At 46.8% G+C, this 26,377-nt stretch overlaps 1 protein-coding gene across 1 annotated transcript in view; it reads left to right on the forward strand.

The window, feature by feature from the left end:
* Positions 1-26,143, forward strand: part of LOC103183364 (TNF receptor-associated factor 4) — a 49,231-nt gene extending 23,088 nt beyond the window's left edge. The window contains exons 2-7 of the mRNA XM_042338733.1: positions 12,970-13,021; positions 21,458-21,562; positions 22,086-22,247; positions 23,236-23,397; positions 24,262-24,417; positions 25,179-26,143. Of these exons, the coding sequence (XP_042194667.1) occupies positions 12,970-13,021; positions 21,458-21,562; positions 22,086-22,247; positions 23,236-23,397; positions 24,262-24,417; positions 25,179-25,811 (1,270 nt within the window). The 3' untranslated portion in view covers positions 25,812-26,143. The remainder of the gene's footprint in view (positions 1-12,969; positions 13,022-21,457; positions 21,563-22,085; positions 22,248-23,235; positions 23,398-24,261; positions 24,418-25,178) is intronic.
* The last annotated feature ends 234 nt before the right edge of the window (positions 26,144-26,377 follow it).

Consider the following 26,377-nt stretch of genomic DNA (forward strand, 5'->3'; position numbering starts at 1 on the left):
CCCCTTTTTTATTCCTAGCCATTACTCGCTGCCAAATGGTCTGTGAGTTCCCCGGGATAGTTTTCTGCTTCACACAGTCATTTAGTGTCTGCTGTCCAGACCCTGAGTTTATCCGCCAGTGATCAGCAAACACTGGGCTGCGATTGAAAGGGTTTTTAGCACTTGCAGGGAGTCCACATGGCCAACAGACATTTGGTGGTCAATTGAGAAAGAAAGGATTTGTTGAGGAGAAGGGGCTTTTTATAACAAAGAAAACCTCTCGTCTCTTGGAACCCAATGCAACAACAACAACAACAAGATTACATGTGTATAGCGCCTTTCACGTCTGGAGGACGTTCCAAGGCGCTGGGCATTGTACAGCATTTCAGACCCGAGCTGGGGTTGGGGGGTAAGGGAGGAGAGGGGAAGGTGGGTGGCCGATGGCATGGTCGAACAGGAGGGTCTTGAGGCGAGAATTGAAGGAGGCTAAGGAGGGGGCGAGGCGGAGTGACTGCGGGTTGGAATTCCAGAGGTTGGGGGCATTGTTGGAGATGCCATCCTTTGGATGAATCACTCACTTTATGGAGTGCTTGTGGAGGCTTAACAACTCTGTGACGTATTTAATGACTCAAAAATTCATACATGTAATAAAGTATTAGATTCCAAGGTGTCGGCCTGGCTCAGTGGTAGCACTCTCGCCTCCGAGTCAGAAGATTGTGTGTTCAAACCCCATTCCGAGACTTGGAATCAGATAGCCTTACACTGACACTCCAGTGCAGTGCTGGGGGTGGGTGTTGCATTGTCGGAGGTGCCGTCCTTCGGATGAGTCGTTAATCCGAGGTCCACGGGGCTGATCAGGTGGACGTTAAAGACCGAGCGATTTAACTGTTTAACCTGCCAGCACCAGGTTGGATGCTTTGAGCTCACAGTGTTGGGGGTTTCTCCAGTGCAATGCTGGCTGGGCCGATTCAGCTCTGGATACTCTGTCCCCCCTTTTCCCCCCTCTCCCACAGACTCTACGCTGTGCTGGTTGAGTGCAGTCAATCAGAAATAGAATAAATAATAATAATAATCCTTGCATTTGACATAGCGCCTTACCGTGTCGTTGAGACGTCTAATCTACTTTAAAGTGGAGTGACTTTGTGCGTGGGGGGCGAAACGCGGCAGTCAATTGTCCCACAAAGAGTCATGGAGTGAGGACAGGATTGCAGTAGTTTTGGAGTGGGGTGTGGGGGTTGTCACTGTCAGGCGGCGCCTGTGATATTTGCCGCATCGCTGGAGAGGGGCTGAACATCGCAATAAATTGGAATGTTCTCCGTCCGCCCACCCTCCAGCTTTCAAGCGACCGACAATTGACACCCTACGGCTGTCTTGTTTCGCTCCCGAAGCCTTTGCAAAGCACCCACGGCCTTCTCATTCTCAGCGTGTGACTGAATCTCGCTCCCCGCTTTAGGATGGAGATGAGCGTCGGCCAAAGCCAGGCTAATTATACTCCTTCCAGCGGGCGGATTCGCGTTCAATTAAAGAACGCGAGCAGGTATTTTTTTCTCCCTCTCTCTCTGCCCTGATCTGGGTTGTCGCAGGGATGAGACCTAATTAGAGCAGCCTGTTCCTTTCAGTGCGCCTCTCTGCTCTCATTAATGAGCTGCCTGCCTGTGTGATCGGGATCACATCGCAGCCGACAAGTGCTCACTGGCTGTTCCCTTTCATCCCACCAGACTGAAGGGGAACGTGGCACGTTGAGCCTCACTGCGGTGCCTGAAACGCTCTGAAAATTAATAATCATAACAATAATATTCCTTGCGTTTGATACAGCGCCTTATCACGTCCCGAGACGTCTCAAAGAGCTTCACAGGATACACTGTAAAGCGGAGTGAGCGCGTAATATGCGGGTGAATCGCGGCAGCCAGTTTGCGCGCAGCGGTGTCACACAACACAACCGCGAGGCGAACAAGCATTTTTTGGGGTCACTGGATCTTTTTTTTCAGTTATGTGAAACAAACCAAGGTTATCCAGGAAAATCGACTGACAAGGAGGGGCGGTTGGAAGGTGCTGTGATGTGCATTCCACTGGAGAGGGTGGAGGTGAATGCCCAAGTGATGGCAGTGTAATTGTAGTGCTAAGTAACAATTAACGGGAATTAGCAAAGCTTGAATTTTAGATTTACAACGTTAGGCTAGCGGTGATGGGGGTAAGGGCAGGGCGGGTGGGGGCACAGGTTGGGGCTGGGGAGGGGATTTTACAAGGCTTGTCAATGAGCAGGAAATGGAGATGATAAAGCGGGAGTCATTGTACAGCATCAAATCCATTTTGTTCTTTTAACGACCCTGTTGAACCTTGCCAGGATGCTCCAGCGGAGTGAATGTTTGTCACAGCCATCCTGTTTCTGCTTTTGTTCTGTTGAGTTTCGGTTTTAATGGGAAATCTTCCCCATCAGTACTTAAGATCTGTGCCATCAATTCCGGGGGATGGGGGTGACTGTTTGTGTTTGCTATGTTGTGTGAGTTTTTATTGATTTGATGCGCAAATATGCTGATCACCTTGACGGGGGAGGGAAGGTGGCTCTGGAGAGCTTTCTGATCGCAATTTGATTACAGTGCTGCTGCACTCTAACATAATATGTGCTCTGGGAACCTACCCTGCGTTATAATATGGAGAATACTCCTTACTATAATAACATCTCAATGTGCTTCACAGCAAGCGACTGAATGCAGCAGCCAATTTGCACGCAGCAATGTCTCACAAACAGCTAATAAAGTCAATGCTTGATTCCCCCCGCACTGCCTTTTTCTCTCTCTTGGTGAGTGGGGTGGGATTGTTGGCCAGTGTAGAAACTCTCTTCTTTTGTGCTATGGGAATCTCTTAAAAGTCCGCCTGCAGGTATGTATACGGGACCTCGGTTTCAGTATCACATCCGAAAGACGGCACCCACAATGCAGAATGCTCCCTGTGATTGCAGAGGAGACGTCTCTCCTCCAGGGGCGGTGGGGGCTATCACCTCCTTATGTGGTTGGGTTCTCTAAATGACTCCAGCCCCGTTGGGCGTTGCTGAAAATCTGTTGTGATTCGCACCTTCCGTTACGATTGTTGTTGAGTAGCTGGAGGTGTTACAATCCAATTAAAAGGGAGCTTCAAGACAGTCTGTCGTCAGCATGTCAAATCATACCGGCTTGTAAATGAGTTTGGAATAGAGGCCGGAGGTTTTCCTACTTTATATTGCAACATCCAAGTCCAGAGAGCGGGCACGGAGTTTGTGAGATTTACAGTAAAATCCTGTGAGATTCGAGACTTCTCAACGACATGGTTGTGCGCTGTATCAAATGCTAGGGGTATTAATATTATTGTTGCTTTCTGATACAGTGGCGGCCCCCATAGTGCAATGAGTAATACTAATCCGCCTGTAATCTAAAATGACTAAGCATCGCTGGAAATTTGATTGACCTGGCTTTCTTCCAACCAGGGTTACAGCTGAATGAACCAGAAGGTACAGTGCTCTGTCCGACTCCCATAAACTCTACGCTCTTTTGATCCTCACTGATTAGTGCGGAGGGTCAGTCCAAAATGGTGCCTTGTTAAAAAAAAAATCCTTCTCGAATGGATCAGCAGATGATTTAATTTCACAACCAAACTCTCCGTGACTGGTCTGTGGACTTGGATGAAACAATATTGGACTTAGGAAAACCTTTCGCTTTTACTCCTAACGCATTTATAACCAGGTTATACAGCATGACGGAGACTGTCTCGAAGCTCTCCTTTAATTGGATTGTAACACCTCCAGTGGCTTAACTTTAATCCTCCGTGTTCTGGCTCTGCGGTGAGATTGTGTGGACAAAAAGAAGTGTTAGAAGAATGAGCTATGAGCAGTGATTAGAGAAGCTAGGAGCTCTTTTGTCTTGACAGAAGGCATCTCACGGACCCATATACAGTTGTATAACATTTTAAATGGGATCACAAAAGTAATTCCAGAACAATGCTTTAGGATGTCCCGAGACAGTACAACAAGAGATCACAGGTTTAAAATTGCAACGGGTTTTTTTGCTGGGTGTTCACACATGCATAAATCCATCACTGTGCTTAAGAGTATCCAAACCAAATTGAGAATTACACACATCCCACCTGCCTGAAATCCCAGAGATATCCGGGCAGCTTTTCTTTACCCAGAGAGTAATTAACAACTGGACCAGGTTACCGGGAAGGGCGGGTGAAGCTTGATGTTGTGATGGGCGGGGGAGAAGCTGACTATTCTGGAAGGATGAGCTCAAATAGACTGAAGGGTCTTCTGGAGAGTCAGGGATTTGGACTGAGGGGGGGTGGGATCAGGGTGGGTGGAGAACAGGGGGGGAAGGAGGATGGCCGAGGGGCGTGATTGAAGAAGGGGGTCTTGAAGGTGACGAGGGAGGGTGCAAGGTGAAGGGAATGTGGAGATTTTCCCATTGATGGATTGATCTGTGCTTCTTATGACACGTTTCTGTACTGAGCTGCACCACTTTTCCTCTTTGTAGTTTGGCTATTGGGGGCTGTGGCCTGGGATTACCATTTAATCTTTACCAGGCGTTACCTGAAATGCACTCCAACCGCCCTCAATAATCCCGCTCTCGCAGAGTCCATGCAGGTGGTCGGATATTGCTGTAAGAACTTAAATGGCAATTAAGAAGGAGAGCCAGTGAAATAGAAGCAGGGAGTATAATAGGATCCTGGGAGGGGAACCAGGGTGTGGGTTATGGATGGATTATACAATTGTTGGGATTGGAGAATAAAGGAGTTACTTAATACACCAGTGTTGATTACACAGACTCTCCCAAGGCTGTGATGTGGTGCAGGGAGGATAGTGGCAGCTCTGTGTGGAGACATACTGTTGCTTTGTTGTTGCAGTGTGTATCTAATAATAATAATTCTAATAATTATAATCATCCTTGCATTTGATCTAGCGCCGTGCCACATCGTTGGGACGTCCGAAAGCGCTTCACGGAATATATATGTATGTATATATGTATATTTTGGGGGCGAAACATTGTGCGCATTTACATTCTGTGTAGTGTCTGCACTGTGATGGTGTCAGTATCGCAGTGAAGTGCGTTGTCAATGCTGCCTAGTTTGAGCTATTGGCACATAAGAATTTGCTAGAGGAAAGAAGACCAAGGTCCATCTAGTTCGCCTTCCACCATCCTGGCAGTCGCTTGACATGTCGTGTGCCAAACTATACCCTGTATCTATCCTGAGATATTATTTTCTATAAGAATTATTCTATAAGCTACAATAACGACGACAACTTGGATTTTGCATCGCGCCCTCCACTCAGGGCAGCGTCTCAGAATGCTTAACAGTGGCGGAGCCTGACTCTGAGCCGGGTGGGGAGGTGACCATAAACACGGTGGAAGAGAAAGGTTTTCAGGCGGGACTTGGTAAAGGGGAGAGAGGGGGCGAGGCGGAGGGTTTGATTGAGAGTGTGCCAAGCTATTGTGCCGTGTGGGCTCGGGACAGACCTGCAAAAGGCAGTCTGGGCAACACGCAGAGGATTGATCCTATTACTTGCGGAGTCCTGTAGCTCAGTGGTTAGAGCACTCGCTTTACAAGTGAGAGACCTGAGTTCAATTCCAGGCAGGGCGAAACCTTGGGCAAGTTTCCTTACTCCACACAGAGCCCTAATAATAAAAAAACCCAAAACAATAATTAAATTGGTCATTATCAATCTACGACTGTTTGTGGGACATTGCTGTGCGCAATTGGCTGCCGCGTTCGGCCACAAATATACAGTCAATTCACTTTACAGTGTGTTCCGTGAAGCGCTTTGGGACGTCCTCCTGACGTGAAAAGCGCTATATCAAATGCAAGGATTATTATTATTATTATTATTAAAAACCTTTACAATGGTCAAAATGCAGGTCGAGAAGAGCAGAGCACCGGAAGGGGAGAGAGAACGAGAGAGAGAACGACTTGAGTGTGTTCCTCCCATGTTACTGGCATTGATTTAAATGCAGAAGTGCTGCTTTACTTACGTATGTTCCGCCTCATTACACAAATTGTTCGTTTTTAACTGGTTGGGTTCGGGGGTGTGGAGAGGAAGGGGGGGATCTCTTGACATTTGCAGCTAAGTGCTTGGCATTTCTCTAACCTTTCCTTCCCCGCTCTGTGTTGCGGATTAATTTGTGGGTTCCTCGCTCCTTGAAAATGTCAAGCCAACGGGTGAAAACGTATCTCGAAACTCGGCGACTGGAATATTTATCTAAACGGAGTAACCGGCCACCTTTCTTATTTTCTCTCAGACTGGAATTGAATCCGGGGGGGAAAAAATGGGCTCCATTATGAGCTGGATTGATTTGTTGACCGCAGTGCGACGTGGAAGCCAGTCCTCTGACATAACTAAACCTTTCGAGGTTCAGCTTAACTTCTTTGTTCACGTTCACTAGGGCAGTGGGTGAATTGCGGGCATGTTGTATTTGTTCGTAGGGTCGACAACACGCAAATAAATGTCCCAAAAAGCCCTTTATTAGATAATTCCCGTCGAGCGCGGTGTTTGCTTGTTTGACGGGGGACAGCCAACTTACACACAGGGAAGTCAAACAAACAGCCGATACGTTATCGATTTATAAAGCGTCTTTCATGGACAAGAGGATGTGACGATGCTCACTGGGGGCCAGGGGCAACTTAACCAAAAGCGCAATCAAAGAGGTACGTGTTAAGATGTCAGTGACTGGTTCTGTCCAACTGAGAGGATTGTTGGCCAGGGCAGAGGAAGAAACTCCCTTCTCTTTTCGAACATTGCCATGAGATCGTTTGACCTCCACCTGAGCAGGCAGGTGGGATCCCGGTCTAATATCTTAGCTGAGGGATGGCGTCTCAGACAACGGTTGGTGTATATATATCGCGGTGGGGAGGGAGAGAGTTGAAATATAATCCAGGTTTTGGATGAGCGAGCTAGCAACAGCAGCGCTGGTGATTACACAGATGAGGAAGTAATTGGCAATGAAAGCTCGGTACATGGATATTGCCGTAAGTGGCTGAATGAGAGCAGCAGCCTCTTATTGGCGGTGCAACATCGCAGATAAATGAGCTGCCAGCGTAAAGCAATAAAACAATATCATTTGTTTTTCCTCCTAAGATACAGGGTGATGAAGCACCTCATCGTGTGCGTGTTAACGCTTACAATGCGGGAACACGGAAGCTTGCGATCGGAAGAAATTCAGTTCGCAAATCACGCGAGCTGTCTGTGCGTGTTTTTTTTTAAAAAAACACCAATGCCCTCTTCTCGAACGCCCCCCCCCCCCTCTCCCCCCACACACACACCCTAAAGACGTTGGGGTAAAGAATTCCGTTCAGGATCACGCGAGGTGTCCTTTCCTTCGACTGCGTGCAGCCATAATGAGTGGAAATCCCATTAACGACAGATATCCACAGGACTTGCTACAAACAGCACAGCTTCATTACTTCAGCCTGGCATGAGGCCAGTGACTAGATTTCCTTTGTACAGCTGCCCTGTTTGTTTGTTTGTTTGTCTGTTTGTTTCCTGAGGGCCGACCACACAAAAAACAGAGGCCCCAAGCGTTAAAGGTTTTGCTGGGGGTGATGTCCGTTGGCCTTGCCCGAATCGCATTTGTGCCCGTCTCTGCTGTGTTACATCTGGGCCCCTGGGGAATCGACGAGATGTTTTGAGGGCTGGTAAATCATTTACTCGGGCCAGTCAGTCAGTAAGGTATATTGACGAGAGGTACCAGTCAACAGGGCCTCTCTGTGTTGAAAGAGGATGTTGGTCTTTGGCGGATCGATGTGGAAACTTTTAAACGAAAAGCGTAGGCATCGTAGAGACCGTGTAGAATATAATAATCCTTGTGTTTCGATACAGCACCTTCTTAGGAAACGTCTCATTAAAGCGTTTCACAGGATGTTTTTGTTAACTGCGCAGTGTAGTGACTGTGTATCTTGCAGGTGAGCGCGGCAGCCAATTCTATCGTAGCTGTGATATCAACACTCCACACCTCTCAGTCGAACAACGTACGAGCGAGGCTTACAAGTTGAATATTAATACCTAGTGACCACATTTGACAGAAAATCCCCTGCCAGGTGCTTACAAGATACTTTGGTATTATAATAATAATCATAATAATCAGGTGTTGTATCCAAAGGCAGGATTACTATTGCCGGGCACCAGCTGCTCTGTGGTTCAGTTGAGGGACAAAGCCTGATTTGATGTGGCTGCTCTGTTAACTGTTCTGTTTGGAGATGTAGACAGGGCTGATTTAACACGAGATGTTGTCCAGTTACTTGACGGTGAGCTAGTTCCAAAGGCTGGCGCCAGAGATTATTATATTTATTATATATTATTATTATTGTTAATGTTGTTGACTGTCCGAGCACTGGGTTGCACAGTCTAATACTAGTTGTTCTCAATCCCTTCCCTGAGTGAGTGATTCTGACAAACCGTGTATATTGATGGCGCTTTCTTATGCATGAATAGGCCTGTAAATGGGCTCTTTGACTAAATATTTTTTTACAATGGCAGACTTGTTTCTCTCTCCCTCCCTCCCTCCCTACAAAAATGTGACCAGGTTGTTGCATGGTTGAATGATGTCTCGAGGACCAAGGAAAACCTCTTAAGAACCTCCAGACTGTATGTAGGTCACACATGCAGATGGTGTGAGTCTTGGTTGGGAGCAAATGCACAGGGCTTAATGCAGTTAATACAGAGAATGTTACGCAAGTGTAAATCATGTACACATCTGGCTGCTTTTTTTCCAATACACATGTTATTTTATAACTATTATATAATACTTATATAGTTTTTATATGTGTATAATATATATATCGTATATAAGTATTATTAGTTATATTGTATATATAAACAAACATTATGGGTGGTGTTCTCTGCATTATAATATATATGTATAGTATATTATTACTATATATATATACATTTATATATCCCTGAGCTGGGATATACATCCATACATATAATAATGGCTATCCATCATTGTCTAGTGCTTTGAGATATTCTTCTGATGTGAAGGGAGCTATATAAATGTAAATTGTAGTATATGTGTGTGTATATTTTAATATATATATATACATTGTTTAAAATAAAATGTACGATTCCTTTTGATTCGTGGGGTTGGCCAGACTCCGGTAATCAGTGAGAAACATTGCACTCAACTCGTCAAGAGATGAACAGTCAATATGGGCTCCTCGTGTTTTTATACAAAGGTCGATGTGAGCCAAAGGGTAGGAGCAGCTCTGAAGCATATGCACTGCGTTTACGGGGAGCACTTGGAACAGAGAGTGCCCTTATTATACACTAATAGAATCGGCTTCAATGGGAATTGAATTGCAGGGGGTGTTGCATTTTGCCTCTAATGGTGTACCGCGTGGAGTAAGCCTTGCTTTGAAGTGCACTTGAATTTACATGAATTGGTGACGCGGCCAGGTTTGCCTTTAAAGTCTGCTCTTTTAAGCACTCCTTCCTGAACCCTGGCAAGTGTTCCTCGATCCAGCGCCTGCTAATTATTTGCTTTGACAGCAGTGAGTAATGATTCCCCCATATTGGACGCACACTTTAGAACTGCAAATGGGTGTCTGTATTCGGACGAGGCGGGGGTGGGGGGGGGGTGGGGGTGGGTTAAAAACAAACAGTGGCCATTGGTAGCGTTAGACAGGTGGTTGCTCAATAGAGCTTTATTATGGGAAATCGGTCTAATGGCTTGTTCCTGACAGTGGTTGCTATCGAATGCAAGGATTATTAGTTGCTTTAACTGTATATTAGAAGGGGAAATGCTCCTAAACCCTCAGCCCTCTCCCCATCCAACCTAACCTCAGGCTGGACAGGCTGTTTGTTCCCACATAAGTATTACAACATGTCGTGCAAACGTCTGCTGCCCATTGTAATCAGCACATCACCCCAGTCCCTTGTACTGTTCATAGAAAAGTTGGCGCGTTTCTAAGAAGGTTCCCGTCATTTTTCTAGTTGGAACCCAAACGCTCACTGTCCTCAGTGAATAACGCAGGGTGGGCTTGGGGGGAGAGGGTAGAGGTGAGAGACTGCTAATAGTAGGGAGCTCTCGCCTCATCAATTGTCTACAAACTGTCACTGTAATGAACTGCTTTTCACACGATGAGTTAACAAGATGAGATGATGGAAGGAGGTCACTGTTCGCTGACAGCTGAAGGCAGGAACCATGAATTCCCAACGAGGCTCATCTGATGGGAGGCTTTAGCTTACTTTTCCACACCTGGTCTTTTTGAATGGCGCAGCGGGATCCTAAACGTGCACCTGGACAGACACCTCGGTTTAACGTCTCGTCTGAAGGACGGCACCTCCAGCACTGTATTAGAGTATCGGCCTAGACCATGAGTTCAAATTGTGTGTGTGTATGTGTGTGTGTGTGTGTATTTCTGTGTGTGTGTGTGTGTGTTCTGATGCTCTGCCGTCAGTTCTGTGCAGTGCTTGTATTTTTGATCCTAAAAATGATGGCGCTTTTTTAAAAAAAAATTGACACCTGCTAAATCCCTGTGGTCTGCAATGACCTCTTCTACCATGAAGCACGTGATGTGACTGGGGATAATTGGGTCACCCCTCAATGATGCTTCGCAGATTGCTCACGCAGCAGTTGGAGTTACAGTCGCTGAGAATGTTCAATAACAACTCCCTTTCGCCTTCGTTTGCTCTGGTTAAGTTTTCTTTAATCCGCCTGGACAGGCAACCTTCACCTCTTTTGCTGTAACACTTCAAAAACCCTCCTTTAATCTAATAATTACTAATGCAACCTATCAGACTCCGCCACTGTCAAGGGCTCCGGGAGGCTACCCTGGGTGAAGGGCGCTATGTAGGCGCAAGTTGTTGTTGTTGGCGATCCTATCGCTGCTAATAATCTTTTGCATTTGATATAGCGCCTTACTGTGAAGTGGTGGGGTGGGGGGGGTGGATGTGTGTTTGTGTGGACGAACACGGCAGGCAGTTTGCGCCCAGCAGTGACCCCGCAAACTGCCGTGAAGCGAGTGACCAATTTTATCTTCACGGAGAGAGGCGCTAGCTTTGACCTACGGTCCAGATCAGCAGCCCCTTTGCCAACCCAGATCAAATATTCAATCATGTAGAGCTCATCAAAAATTGAACAGGTATAATTAAGCCCCAGGCGGTCACTGAGTTTTCATGATATATATATTATATTATATATATGTACACATTATATATATATATATACATACGTGCATGTGTGGGTGTGTATATAAATGAGGGAATCTCACATTCTGGCATTGTTTTGTGTTAAAAGACTCCTCTTTTTAATACTCGTGAACACAGATCGTATTAGATTGTATCCTGTGCTCTGATCTATGTTCCTCCCCTGCCTCCCTCCCTCCCTCCCACATAATATTAAGCAAAGGGGCACAGAAGCTCAGGGATTTCAATGGCTGGTACACATTACCACCGAGTCCTGGCTATCCATCATCTTGCTGAAGGTCACTGCTATCACCTGTCGGCAGGCCCACGGAAAGAAAGAAAGAAAGAAAGAAGGTGAATGGTGATTCACTGCCACGCACTAGGGCTCCTCAACTAATAGTAATAATCCTTGCATTTGATATAGCGCTTTTCACGTCGGGAGGACGTCCCAAAATAATAATCCTTGCATTTTGTACAACGCCTTATCACGTCTTCGAGACGTTCACGGGATACACTGTAAAGTCAATTGACTGTATCTTATGTGAGCGTAATGAGGAGGAGAGGAGGGAGGGAGAAGTGTGTGTGTGTGTGTGTGTTGTGGGAGGCGACACTTTGTATAACGTAGAGCAAAGTTGAACCGTGGTAGGAAGCAAGGATTGTGGTGTTGGAGACTGGTCAGCTCCAGGCTCCTGGCTTGAGCGTTGGCAGCTGTGAAACTGTGACAAAGACTGGTCGGGCTGCCCGAGAGCTGAACGCCAGACGGGGAACACACTCAGCTGCCGTGAGCAGATTTTTCGGGGTCGGAACAGAGCTTTTTGTTCCCGTGCGCTGAACTCTGCGTAACGTGCATTGAAATCTACAACTGGCAATGTATTGAAGGCCTTTTCCAGGAATGTACAGGACCAGGAGGAGGCCATCCAGCCCCTCTAGCCTGTACCGCCATTCTTATAATTAGATCATGGCAGATCTGTACCTCAACTCCAATTAACTTTTATAACTTACCAATTGAATCACACACACACGAGCGCAGACAATCTAAATATTTTATATGTGAGTGTAGGTCTGCGTAATATACATCCCTCTCCTATAATATAATAATAATCTCGCCTTTGATATATAGAGCCTTATCATGTCATTGAGACTATAATACATATAAACTGTAAAGTATATAAAAATATACATAATATACAAGCTCAAATGCCAGCCCAAGCTTTGTCGAGCGCTTAGAGACGTCCTGACGACGTGAAAGACTCCATTATAAATATACACAGTGTTGTATCCTCAAGCTTCTTGATGGTTGGGGTGGGGGTGGAGCGGATTTTTCTCTGTGTTTAACAGTTGCGTACCCAGCCTGGCGAGCGCTGGACGGGAGCTGAAACGGATTCGCACGGCCTCCCTCTCTCCAAAGGGAACGTAAACGCATTATTAGACTGGGGATGATATTACAGCGAGGCTATCGCCCAGGAAACTTACACGGAGAAGACAACGGGCAAAGCCGTCCCCTGCAGCCTTGTACTCTGGGCCACTGATCATCTGCACGTTCAAATATTTATTGTCCTATAATACCTTTTAAAAAAATAATAATGATCATAATAATAAATCGGTCACTTTAATCCACGGCTGTTTGTGGGACGTCGCTGTGCGCAGTTGCCTGTTGCGTTTTTCCCCAGGAAACATACAGTCAATCCACTTTACTGGCCATTCTGTGAAGCGCTTTGAGACGTCTCGAAGACGTGATAAGGCGCTGTATTAAATGCAAAGATTGCTATTATTATTACTGGACACAGCCATTTCTCAACTCTCGATTGTATATTTACCATCACTCTCTGTCTCTCTCGTTACAGTGAGGGCGTGTTTAAATGTCCCGAGGACCAACTTCCGCTGGACTACGCCAAGGTAAGCTCTCGCTGAGGTACCGGGACCCTGGTCCGTCCCGAATTGTTGCCCTTTACCCCTCTTGAGCAATTGTGACGGACAGTTAAAATGCAATCTTACTGAAAGTGCCTGTCTCTTCCCTGCGTCTGCCGGGGGAGGGAGGAGTGATGGGCCTCTGTCGCCACTACCTTGGGGGGGAATCCTGTTGCCTTTGTGGCCTGTTATCGACGCCGTTCAAGCTCAGTTGTGGTAATTGTTGTAATGAGCGCGCCTGAGGGCCCACACTCAACCCGACCCTTTCCTGTGGAGAGAGCTGTTCTCTTTTCGGGTTATCTTTGCAGATGCCCGCTCTTCTTCCACGGAGGATAATGAAATGAGGCAATCGTTTGACGTTCAGTGTCGCTGGGCTTCCATTGCTTTGTATCTGTGTGTGTGTGTTATTATCTCTCTTACCTGGCATTTGGCTCCACACACGCACACCCGCGCGCACGCCTCTGTTTATCCAGCAGTAAGTAGGAACCCGGTTGTTAGTCGATTAGCGGATCGCTTTTCCGAGGGTAGCAGTCCCTTCAAAATAAATCAAAATAATTTGGTCACTCAACCCACGACTGTATGTGGGGGCGCTTCTGTGCGCAATTGGCTGCCGCGTTTCGCCCACAAAATATACAGTCAATTCGCTTTGCAGTATATTCTGTGAGGCGCTTTGAGACGTCTCGAAGACGTGATCAGGCGCTATATAAAATGCAAGGAATATTATTATGGAGTCTTATCACGTCGTGAGTCATATAGTCACAGAGAACCTTCATTAGAGTTGAGACTGAATTCAACAATTTGGTAAATTCTGGATTGCTACAGGTAATTGAGTGAATCCAGAACCTGGGTGGGATTCCTCCTCACGAGAAAACTATGTCTTATTTTTAAAAATATATTATAGACGTTTAATTTTTCCTTAATATAAAGTGACATTTTTAGGAATCCTGTCATGTTCTATTACCTAGTGTTCGGGAGTAAAATAAATGTCTTCAGGATTTTAATTCTCTCCCCTTCTCCTGCGGAGAGATCTGCAGATATATCGGGTAGGGAGTGAAGTCGTTTGGGGAATTTTTAAAAATGTTTGATTCTTCATTTGCCTCTTGGGTCCATTTTAAAAGGTCACTAAATTGTGTCTCTCAAAGCTTCTTGCAACCCAGCGTAATAGAAACCTGTGTTCGGAATATTACTGCAAATGTGTCTGCAGTTTCCTAAGGATTTAAGGCAGATTTCACTCTGAAATCTCCATTTGGCTGCTTCCAAACCATGTCTTTTTTACGTCAGTGGGAGGAGAGAGAGAGATGGCTTTCTTTCAATCAGATGGTGGTATGTTGATAATAATAATTGATAATGATGCTAATATAATTTTTGCATTAGATACAGCAAATGCTGAAAGTCTCAAAGCGCTTCACTAAGTTTCCGTTTAAGTGCGGTGACTGTATTTTGTGGACGAACGCAGCAGCCAATTTGCACGTAGCAATATGGCGCGGGGGATATGGGACAGGCAGATAAGACCTCGGTTTAACGAGAAACCCCAAATCACACTTCGTTAAATTTCTTCCCCTTTTCCACCTCGTGTCCTGGCAGTAAAAGGAGGATGTGTGGAGAGTTGGTGTAAAAACACATCCTTTTTTTCAACTAGTTCATTTGATGAAGCTGTTTCTCCTGTGCCTCATAAATCTCTCCTCGTAAAGTTTAATTTCCTCAAACCTTGGTTCCCTAGATCGTTTTTTTTAAGGTATGAACTGCGGTTCACTGGAATATTTTATTTCCACCTTTTCCCCCGTCCCTAAGATCCCAACATTAAATCTCTCCCTCGCTCTCTATCCGTGTGTTTCCTACTTGCTTTGAAGCACAAATTGGAATAACTAACTGCCTATTGCTCCCAATCCCACTCTCTCCTGAATACACTTCAACCTCTGACTACACTGACTTATTTTACAGCGCCTTTTCCAAGTTGCTAATCTATCCATTGAGTGTCAGCAATCGATTGCAAACTTAGGGGAGGAATTTGCTTGCGTTCTAACCTCTCTCTGGGGCTCTGCTCTCACATTATGATTGGTTTCTTAGTTGAGTTAAGCTCACAATTGCTTGGCTCTGCATTGCATGGGCATTGGGTGTCCTAACTCTCTCTGTAGCACTCTCGTCCCAGAGTCAGAAAGGTTGTAGGTTCAAGTCCCAAGTCGTGACTTCCAACTCACAGTCTGGGCTGACACTCCAGTGTGGTGAACTGCATCGTCAGAGGTGTCGCCCTTCAGATGAGACATCAGTGCCTGATCAAGTGGGCGTTAAAGATCCAATGACTCCATCTGAAAAGAGAAGGGAGTTTCTCCCAGTGTCCTGGTCAACTATCCCTCCGATAAAATCGCTCATTCACACCATAGCTGTTTGTGAGCAATCACTGTGCGTAAATTCCCTACCGGTTTCCCATACAGATGCAGTTAAATGTACTTTATGGTAAAAAAATCCCTTGAAGCGATTTTGAGATGTTCCTACACGCTGTCGAATGATCAGATTATTAGCATTATTTCTTACGTCACCTCTTTTTCCCCGGCTCTGAATTGCCGTAGGGCTGGAAGTGATCATAAACATGCAGGTTCTTCTGGGTCTGAATCAACAACAGCGACTTAAATTTATATAGTGCCCAGACTGCGAGCCTTTGTTTGTTCCTTTTCCGCAACTAAGGGAGTGGAAAGTGTGAGGGCAGGGGCGGGGGGGGGGGGGACGAGAGAGAGAGAGAGAGAGAGAGAGAGAGAGACACACACACACACACAACAGAATCATTGCCCTGTCGAACTTCAGCGCAATTTCACAGGAAAGCCCACAATCTTTTTCATCGACTGCTGCTGGTCTGGAGGAAATGCTGCTGCAGCAATTTAGCAGCGAAGCACAAACTGCAGGAAATAAGATAAAAGGGGAAAAAAGCCTGAGCAGAAACCCGTCTGAGAGACTCTGGGGGTGCCGAGGTCTCCCTTGAGATGCTGCCTTTAGCACCCCCACTTTTCCTCGCTCTTCGCTCCACTTGACCCCCAGCCCCGTGCGGCGAAACCCCTTTCGGATGGGTTGCTGAAACTCAGCGAAAAGCCTGCTTCCTTTTTTCTTTGAAACCACGCGGTTTATTCTACGGGCAAGTGGTCCATCGGCCCTCCAGTTACACCTTATGTAACCGGGGGGGGTGGGGAGTGGGGGATGGTGGGGGGAAAGAAGAGATTTTCTCCGTATGTTCTGGCCGACAATCCTCCCTCCAGATAAAAACGGTTCATTCGCTTTGCGGTTCTTTGTGGGATGTCGCTGCGGGCGAAATGGTGGCCAGAACGTACGCGGTCACTACACTTTTAGGCAACCACCCGGGAAGTGCCTCTTGAGATGTGTTTGTTGTTGTAGGCACGGAAAATTCAAGGATTAGTCAGTTAACATTGTGGCCAGTCCTGCTCTCTATCAACCGCCTGCTGCGCCTCTGTTTACTGACTATCCATTGTGCTCTCTTCTCCGTCCTGGGATGGTGATGGGGGGGGGTGGGGGTTGGGGTGATGGTGGGGGGTTGTTTGCACAGCATCTGGCCGGTTGTGTTGGAGTCAACCAAACACTTTTTAAAAAGGTGCATTGTGTGCGGTGTTGAACTTTGGCCAACAATTCCCCCACTGTCGAGACCTCGATTAAACAGTGTCTGTTTGTGTGTGTGTGTGTGGGAAGGAGGGGTGGGGGTGAAGAGAAGGAAACACAGAATAAAAAAAGCAAACCATTGCAAAAAAAGCTCTTTGGAAACCATCAGCCGATAGAATTACATTACCCTCTCTCTCTCCTGCTGCCAAAAGTGGTTCCTTTTCAATTTTGATTTAAAATTTCGTTCTGAATGCAACTCCTTTTGATGGAGTGCGAGCACTCCTCCTGATTACAAAATAAGAGCGTCTTTTATTTAACTTAAAAGAGGAGCCCTAGTCCTGGAGGTCTTATTTGTTTCCCACCCTTCCGGGCCAAATTGTGGTCTCCGAGACGGGGAGTTTGTTTTGATCGCTGTTGTCGGTCGGTGATTTCACGCTGAAAGTGAATTGTCAGATCCACAAGGCAACCCCAGATCGGTTTCCGTCCCCCCCCCACCTTGTTAACGTTGAGTCGAATGGCCAGCAACAATTCCCTGTTTGTTCGGTGGAAGCTGCTTGGAGATTAAGAGGCTCTGTGGCTTTTGTGGGCAAACTTTTCCTGGGTTTGAAACCATGCCAGCGATCCGCAAGGGTGGGCAGCGACGAGGAACAGGAGAACAAGCTTTTTTTTTCTATATATTCTCAATCATTGAAGTCAATGGCATTTTTTTTGTATCTACGTTAAAAACCCACTGATTCTTTTTCTCTCTCTATCTATTTTACCCACAAAAATATACAATCAATTCACTTTTCAGTATATCCCGTGAAGGGCTTTGAGACGTGATAAGGCGCTGTATCAAATGCAAGGATTATTATTATTATCTCTCTTTGTCTATATCTCCCTCTCTCGCTATCTCTATCTCTCTGGGGGTGGCTGGGGGCGGTGGGGGGGGTGTTAGGGAGGCTACAAAGCGGCTTTGTAAATACTCCTATATCTTTCTAGGAATGCACTGTAATTGTGTTCATCAAAAATGAAAGGGTAAAGTTGCTGGTCGACCAGTCTGCATTCAAACCTCTGCCCGTGCGAGAATCTGGGTTTGAAACCAATTATCTTAGTACTTAACGAAAGTTAACTCTGAACCTTGATGCTGTGTGCAATTTTTAACTTTTTTTTTTACCTCTAATCCGAGATCTAACTAGCGCCGGTTCTCGGAATGAATGTCTTTCCTTTGTTCGCTGTTGATCAGGCTGAGCCTGTTTCGAGCCCGGATAGCTTTGATGAGGCACGATCTGTTTGTGTGCCATTGTCGTTCCGTGCCAGGGAAGTTATGGCCGAACGTTTCGCACTCTTGTGTTCAGTCGTCCGGCTCAGTAGCTGGAATAAACGTTTCTCTGCAAAGTGGAGCTCCTCGAGATTGTGTCTTGTCTTGTCTTCACCTCCCCCCGCCGCCCCCAGACTCTACCCAGCAGTTTAGCTGCAGGGAGCGAGACTTAACCAGCCAACAAACACAAGACCTGCACTTGTAAGTGCACTGATGTGAAATAAGCTGGCATTGATGCCTGTTTGACTGTGAAGGACATAATCCCTCTTCAGTCATTGTGTGGGTCTTATCGGAGCTTTAACTGCGCCCAAGTAAGACATTTTACTGTGCAATCGGTGCCAGGATTCAGATGGTTCATTTAGAGGGTGCGGCGATCACGAGGGGCTGGAGATTTCGCTGGATTTTGACCTGAAATGCTTTCTATTTGAAATTTCCATCTCCGCCCCCCCCCCCCCCCCCCGCCCCTTGCTCCACACTGCCCTCCCCATTTCAGCACTGCACACCGACCAAACCAGTGGAAATTCATAACCCGCTTTGAGCTGTCCAAGGTTTCAGTGGGCCCCAAGAGTAGAGTAGAGTTGAGTTGAGTGTTTTGTGACCAGATTAAGCACTTCCCCTTCCGTCACTGAGCTCCTGATCTTGGTTGCCTTACAAGGGAAGCAGAGGTCAGGCTCTTCCTCCCGTATGGTGGAACTCAAAGGCCCTTAACGTTCACCTTTCACCACTTCTCACCACTGCTTTGAGACATCTCGAGGATGTGGTGAGCTGCTACATCGAATGCGAGGATTATTATCGTTATTATTCCCAGTGTCCATTGAGTAGGAGGCATATTGAAGACTATTGATACCCTCCCATTGAGGAGCCCTGCATTTGGACTCAGATCACCGGCTCTTGATGGACACCATCGCATTCTCTTTCTAGTTGCACTAGATTAATAAAAAAGCAGATCATGTATCGACAGAGGCCAATTGGTTATTGTGTCGCTGCCGGTGCTTGATCTCCTCTGCTCTTCCTAAACATTCGCCTATAAAAAGTTAATCCACTTAAAATATATTCCGTGAAGCGCTTTGAGACATCTCAACGACAAGATAAGGCGCTATATCAAATACAAGGATTATTATTATTATTAACTCAGAGTCACTGCACTTTACAGTATATACTATGAAGCGCTTTGAGCCATCCTCTGAATGTGAAAGGCTTTGTACCAATAAAGATGAAGGATTATTAAACTGCGCCACTGGAGCCTAGGAAATCGCCAGGAATTCTTTTGACCGGTTAAATATATGAGCGAGTCGAATTAGTTGCACATCACACAAGCCGGCCTTGAAATATCACTGGATTTCTGATGCTCGACTGCAAACTGTACCCTTTAGTAATTCTCAGGGAATAAATCTCGAGGTTTTATTAAGAGCCATAAATCCATAGCCTTCTGCCTACCTTATATGCTGTTATTGATATTAGCAATCATCAATATACTTTAAAGCCTAGCAAACACAATTCATCACCATTCTGAAGTGTCTGTGTACTTTTTAATGCTATTCCTCTCTCTCTCTCTCTCTCTCTTACTCTTTTGCCCCCGCTCACTACTTCTCCTCCTCATGTCAACAGCAATGATGGGAGCTGAAAAGTAGTGCCATCTATCTGGGTTCATAGCCCTGTGGCAACTCAACTTCAATGCCTTATCAGATCTTCGCTGGCTTGATAATTTGCCACGTGTTTGTATAATGCAGGCACAGGCATGTACTGTATTAGTCACTAGGTGGAGGCGCTTTGCATTGATTCCCCCCCCACCACCACCTATTGAAATGTGCAGACACAGGATTCCTTTCAGAAATTGGATGCTGTGGGTGTCAGCAGGGGAGAAAAAAATCGCAAGCAAGGAACCTGTATTAACTTTAGACATTCAGAAATGTCTTCATTAAATGTCTCCTGCCCCCCCCCCCCACACACACACACACATACATATTTGCTGCCTTTCCCCAATAGAGAAATATCCATAACAATTTGTATTTATAATAATAATTTGGTCACTTCAATCCACGACTGCTTGTGGGACGCTGCTGTGCGCAATTGGCTGCTGCGTTTCGCCCACAAAATGTATACAGTCGGTTCACTTTACGGTATATTCTGTGAAGCGCTTTGAGACGTCTCGAAGACGCGATAAGGCACTATATCAAATGCAAGGATTCCTCTTCCTATGTCTCTATTTGACCACTTTCCCCCCCTCTCCCTCCCTCCCACCCTTCCCAGTTCCATCCACAGCTATTTTTACTCCAGTTCTATCAATGGATTTCCAAGCTGAGCCCAAATTAACAGAAATCTGCTGATATTTTCTCAAGTGGCAAAAATGGAACTTTCCTGGCAGCCTAATCTGCAAATCCATCTCAGTTAGATATCGATTCAAAGCAGGATGATGCAATTTCTTTTCAGAGAGCAATTTCCAGTTTGAATTATTTCTCTCCGGGAAGGCAAAAAATCGACAATTAATCACTAGTATTGTTCCTCTCTCCCTCTCTCTCATTTCCTCTCTCTCGCTCTCTCTTTTACCTAAAAAAAAGCTTTGAATTTAATTTTTTTTAAGCGCTTTTGGGATGTCGAGAAGACGTGAAAAAGCGCTGTATCAACTGCAAGGATTATTATTTATTTATTATTGACACGTGACTGGGGTCGTAGTGAAATAAAAGATTGCCAGTGCAGCGTTGAGGGGGGGTGGTTGTGGGGTGGGGGAGCTCTGCATTGTCGGCGGTGCCGTCCTTCGGGTGAGACTTTAAAACCCGGGTCTTGTTCAAGATGTTAAATGAGCCTTTGAGAAAGAGAAGGGACTTTCTCTCTCCCAGTGTCATGGCCAACAATCCCCCAGATTGGACTTCAATAAAATTGGACTTCATACCGTTCTGTTTTGAGTGCTGAGTGTCAAATTGGCCGTTGCCTACATATAGTATCAACTTCATATTATCAAGCTATTAATTATTTGTTGTGGTCAGCGCACAAACGACCTCACTGAGATAGATATGCGGGGCAAGGAAGGTCCTTAGTTTAATCCCTGGTTTAGCTCATCCCAGCCGGGATTTAAGGGGTACTTTATCAGGCAGAGGCCGGTGAGAATGTCGATCGCGCACCTGGATCGTTGGGTTTGAAGCAAAAAGCAGCAACGTGTTTAGGAGGAAACTTCAGGCGTACACGAGCGAGGGAGGAATAGAAAGGTTATAGTAGGGGTGGAGGCTTGACTGGATTGTAAAGACCGTGACGGACTGGATGCCAAGTTTCTGTGGTGTCACGGTCTATCTAATTGAAGTTTCTCCCCAAAGATTAACGTTTCTTTATGCCTCGTGTGTTGCAAAGAATTTATACTGTAAATAATTTATGCATTTGTTTGTAGTTTTTAATGTATGTATATATAGACATGCGTGTGGGTGTGAATATCATATTTCAGCGATTTTGTTGAACCATATCAAACTCGTATGTTATAATTTTCTTTGAGTCGGACTGAGTTTCACCCAAACCCTCCTTTCTTTTGCCTCCAGATTTACCCCGACCCAGAACTCGAGGCTCTGATCCTGTCCCTGACCATTCGCTGCATTCACAGTGAGGAGGGCTGCAGGTGGACTGGACAGATTAAACAGCTGCAGGTAAAAACATGGCATGGTGTCAGCCTTGGCTCAGTCGATAGCATTCTTAGCTCTGGGCTGGGGCAGAAGGTTGTGGATCCGAACACTATGTCAGGCAAACTCCTTTACCCCACTCTACTCCCTCATGTAAGGCTTATGTTTCCTCTTGTATGAGTTGCTGCTTTGTCAGGTACTTTGAGCTCACAGCCTTCGGAAGGGGCGTTAAAACCGAGGTCCCATCTGTGGCTGCTGGGTCCTGTGTTAAAAGGCTCTATTAAAAGACGTTAAATACCACTTTGGGAAGGGGAAGGGAGTTTCTCCTGGTGTCCTGGCCGACAGCCCCCGAGATGCATTGAGTCATTCTCTCCAGGGCTGTTCGTGGGACTGTGAGGTGGCCCCTTCACTTCACATCCGCGAAGGGCTTTGTGACCTACCGATGGGACTAGTTGGGGCCGAATGGCCTGTTTGTGTGCCGTATGGCTCTGTTGTATTCCTGTCTAATCCCGCATTGACGTTGCATTGTTCCCTGATGTTGCGTTGCCAGGTGCACCTCGCCTGCTGCCCGTTCAATGTCATTCCCTGCCCAAACCGCTGCACAATCAAGCTGAGCAGGAGAGATCTGGCTGAACACCTGCAGCACGACTGCCCCAAACGGCGGGTCAAGTGTGAATACTGCGGGAATGACTTCACCGGAGAAGGTTACGAGGTGAGGACCTGGGGGAGATAACAGCGGTTTCTGCCCCGCTTTCGGCCGGGCATCCGTGCTTGGGTTTCTGCGAGAGACGTGCGCTGTTCTTAGGCTGGAGCCCTCACCATCTTAGTCGTGCCCTCTGCAACTATCCTTTTCTGTGGTTAATAATCCCTACCCCCCACCGCCCCCCACACCCTAAAAAAAAATTGGGTCACTCAATCCACGACTGTTTGCGGAACACTTTATCATTGTCAAGCGCTTTAGGAAGTCTCAATGACACGATAAGAGGCTATATCAGATGCAAGGGTTATTATTTATTAAACCTCCACCCTCTCTTGTACCCTTCCAATCCCTTCTCCCACGTGCATGCATCCAGTTTACTCGGAAACCCGTTGATGGTTTCAGCTTCAAGTTCAGATTCCGGCAGTAAGATATCAGAACCTTCACAAAACACGGGGAAGGGGAGTTTACCCCGGTCCTGGCTGACAAGCCCCCAGATAAATCCAGTCATTCGCTTCACGGCTGTTTGTGGGACATCACTGTGTGCCAACTTACTACTGCGTTCACCTGCGCAATCCAGTCACTACACGGTATTAAGTATATCCTGTGAAGCGCTTTATTATTAAGAATTTTATTCTTAACAATAATAATAAAATTCAAATTCAAAAAAAGCTTAAAAGATTTTCTGCAGATCCACTGCAACCTCAAATTGCAGGATTAACAAAATAAAACAGTCTGACGGAAGAGACAGAGGGGAAAATTCAGTCCCACTGAGTTTTAATGGACTGTGAAATAACTTAACTAAATCCTTTCGGTTTTTGTGACAATGAAATTTTTCCAGTTGGAAAAGATTCAGTCGGAAAAGGTCACTCATGCCACCCATCAGCGCGGGTTAAGAGTCTCCCATTGAGATGTGGCGTTGGAGCAGAAAGTTTTAAGCCCTCCGTCTCTTCAGTGATGGGATCGCACTGACACGCTCCCCTTCCCCTTCTCTCTCTCGCAGAATCACCAGGGAATTTGCCCCCAGGAGAGCGTGTACTGTGAGAACAAGTGCGGGGCCAGGATGATGAGACGCCTCCTGTCACAACATTCCCTTGCAGACTGTCCGAAACGAACACAGCCCTGCAAGTTCTGCGGCAAGGAATTTGTGTTCGACACAATACAGGTTAGTTCCGTCACTTTGTCGCACCTCTACAAAACAAACACGCCTCGGGAGAAGTGATGGGAGGGGAGGGGTGGGGGGCTGTGGGTTATGGTTCGGATGTTTAACTAATGCCCTAGCTCTGTTAAATAATCTTAAAACCCCCAAAATAATAATAAATTGGACGCTCAGTCCACGACCGTTTGTGGGGACGCTATTGGCTGTTGTGTTGCGCCCGCGAAACATACAGTCAATTCACTTTGCAGTGTATCCCACGAAGCGCTTTGAGACGCCTCGAAGAAGTGATAAGGCGCCGAATCAAATGCAGGGATTATTATTATAATTATTCACTCAAAAATGGGCAGGTTCATTCAGTGCCCAGAGCCTTGTTATCGGCACTGTACATTGCTGGGATCTCGGCGTTAGCTCGTATCACAGTACAGTTTATCGCAGCGCCTCTCGAAGGACATCTCAAAGCGCTCTGCACAGCTGGGTAGGCAGTGGGGCGGGGAGCGGGAGGTGGGGTCGGCCGGAGCTGAAGAGGGTGAGGAAGGGGAAAAGGTGACCGATTAACACACGGAGGTCAGTCGTGAGGCGGGTTTGAAAGTGGGGAGGAAGTAAGCCAAGGGCTGCTTTTCATTGTCGATACGGAAAGAGATAAAGTTTTACATTGGGTTAAATATCGCATATAACACAGCACAGCTCTGGTGCCTCCCATTATAGCGAGGCCCTCAGTAAGCCCAGTCTTTAACAGCCACCTGAACCGGCTGGGTGGGGCCTGGGTTGAAGGTCTCGCCCGAAGTCCGAACGTCGTGCGTGACTCGGTGGGATGGACCCGGGTTTACGTCCACACGTTGCTCTCGTCTCAAGCTTCCCTGCCTTTTACAGAACCATCAGTACCAGTGCCCGAGATACCCAGTGACCTGCCCCAACCAGTGCGGGATGCCAAACATCGCCAGGGAAGACCTCGCTAATCACCTGAAAGATAACTGTAACACGGCCATGGTGCTGTGTCCCTTCAAAGACGCCGGCTGTAAACACAGGGTAAGTACGAATACAACAACAACAAAATCACATTTATAGAGCGCCTTTCATCTCGGGAGGATGACCCAAAGCCCTGAATACAACAACAACAACAACAACTCGCATTTAGCCCACAAAATACACAGTCGATTCACTTTACAGTATATTCCGTGAAGCGCCTTGAGACGTCTCGAAGACGTGATAAGGCTCCGTATCAAACTCAAGGATTATTTTTATTACATTATTACTATATAGCGCCCTTACGCAGGGTAGTGTCCCAGAGAGCTTGGATGTTTGACAGAGTGCCTTTCACGTCAGGAGGACTTCCCCAAGCGCTTCGCAGGATATACATTCAAACCTGTCTTCAACAACCGTTCAGAGTCCGAGGCCAGAGAAGTGGCCTTTCTACAAGGGTGGCCTCTTGAGTTAGGGTTTGTTGGTGTGTGAACCAGGCTATTCCAGGGTGGTTGTTGGCAAGCGGGGTGGGGGGGAGGTTGCTGAATGGAGGTGATTGCTTGAACGGGTTCGACTGTACTGTAAAGTGCGGTGACTGTGCGCTTTGCGAATGAAAGGAAAGCGAATGGAGAGTTTCGAACAAGCCAAGGACGAGGGTTGCTTCCCTTTGACGATATGGAAAGAAATAGTTCGACGTTGAGTTTTAAAGCGAACGAGAAGCTGGAGGGAGAGTTGAACAGATGGGAAATAACTCTTTTTCTGTCTCTCTCTCTGTCTCTCTCTCTCTCTCTCTCTCTCGCTGGCTTGCTCACTCGTTCACTCTGCAGTGTCACAAGATCGCGATGGCCAGACACATGGAAGAGAACCTGAAGGTTCACCTGAACATGATGTGCAGCCTGGTGAGCCGGCAACGCCAGGACATCTTAGAGCTGCGTCGGGAGGTGGAAGAGCTCTCGGTCGGCAGTGACGGCGTTCTCATCTGGAAGATCGCCGACTACTCCCGCAAGATGCAGGAGGCCAAAGTGAGGAACAACTACGAGTTCTTCAGCCCCCCCTTCTACACCCACAGGTACGGCTACAAGCTCCAGGTCTCGGCCTTCCTCAACGGCAATGGCAGCGGGGAAGGCACCCACCTCTCCGTGTACATCCGGGTCCTGCCCGGGGAGTACGACAACCTGCTCGAGTGGCCCTTCGCTTTCAAGGTGACCTTCTCCATCCTGGATCAGAGCGACCCCTCCCTGTCCAAGCCGCAGCACATCACCGAGACCTTCACCCCAGACCCCAACTGGAAGAACTTCCAGAAGCCCGCCAACTCCAGGAACTCCATGGACGAGAGCACGCTGGGCTTCGGCTACCCCAAGTTCATCTCCCACGAGGAGATCAAGAAGAGGAACTATGTGAGGGACAATTCCATCTTCATTCGGGCATCTGTAGAGATCCCTCAAAAGATCCTAGCATAAGCACAGAGGCCAGAGGACATACCTTGTTGGTGGGACATCTTTATAACTGGAAGGAAATGGACCAATTTCTCTTTTATCATCAAAAGCTTTTTTTTTAAGACATATATATATCTATATTGTGATACAAACGAAATTTGACCCCCAACCTAACAGGGGGCTCTACGTTTGAGTTGAGTCCTCCCAACTGTGCACTGTGATAGCTGCCCTACTGTGCATGCGTTTCAAAACGGCATGATACTTAAGGACACTGGGTCTGCCCACTTCAGGGAGACAATTTATACCTCCGCCGCTCTCTTTTTATATCGTAATAAACGGATACCTGTTTAAACTTGCCATAGTTTTGGTGTCGTTAGCCACGAATGGGAGCGGTGTGCGTCTCTCTCCCTCTCTCCCTCTGTCTCTTTCTCTCTGTCTCTGTCTCTCTCTCTCCGTCCGTAGAGGGGACACGGTAGATTACACTGTCACAAGGCTGAGGGAACCACGGTGCTTATCTAGGACAGGTAGAGAAACTCAGGACAATTGGTTGGGAACGAGCGAACCGCTGTGACGTTCTAGCGCGGAGGATC

The sequence above is a fragment of the Callorhinchus milii genome, unplaced genomic scaffold, assembly GCF_018977255.1.
Source record: "Callorhinchus milii isolate IMCB2004 unplaced genomic scaffold, IMCB_Cmil_1.0 Scaffold10, whole genome shotgun sequence".
Classification (NCBI taxonomy): domain Eukaryota; kingdom Metazoa; phylum Chordata; class Chondrichthyes; order Chimaeriformes; family Callorhinchidae; genus Callorhinchus; species Callorhinchus milii.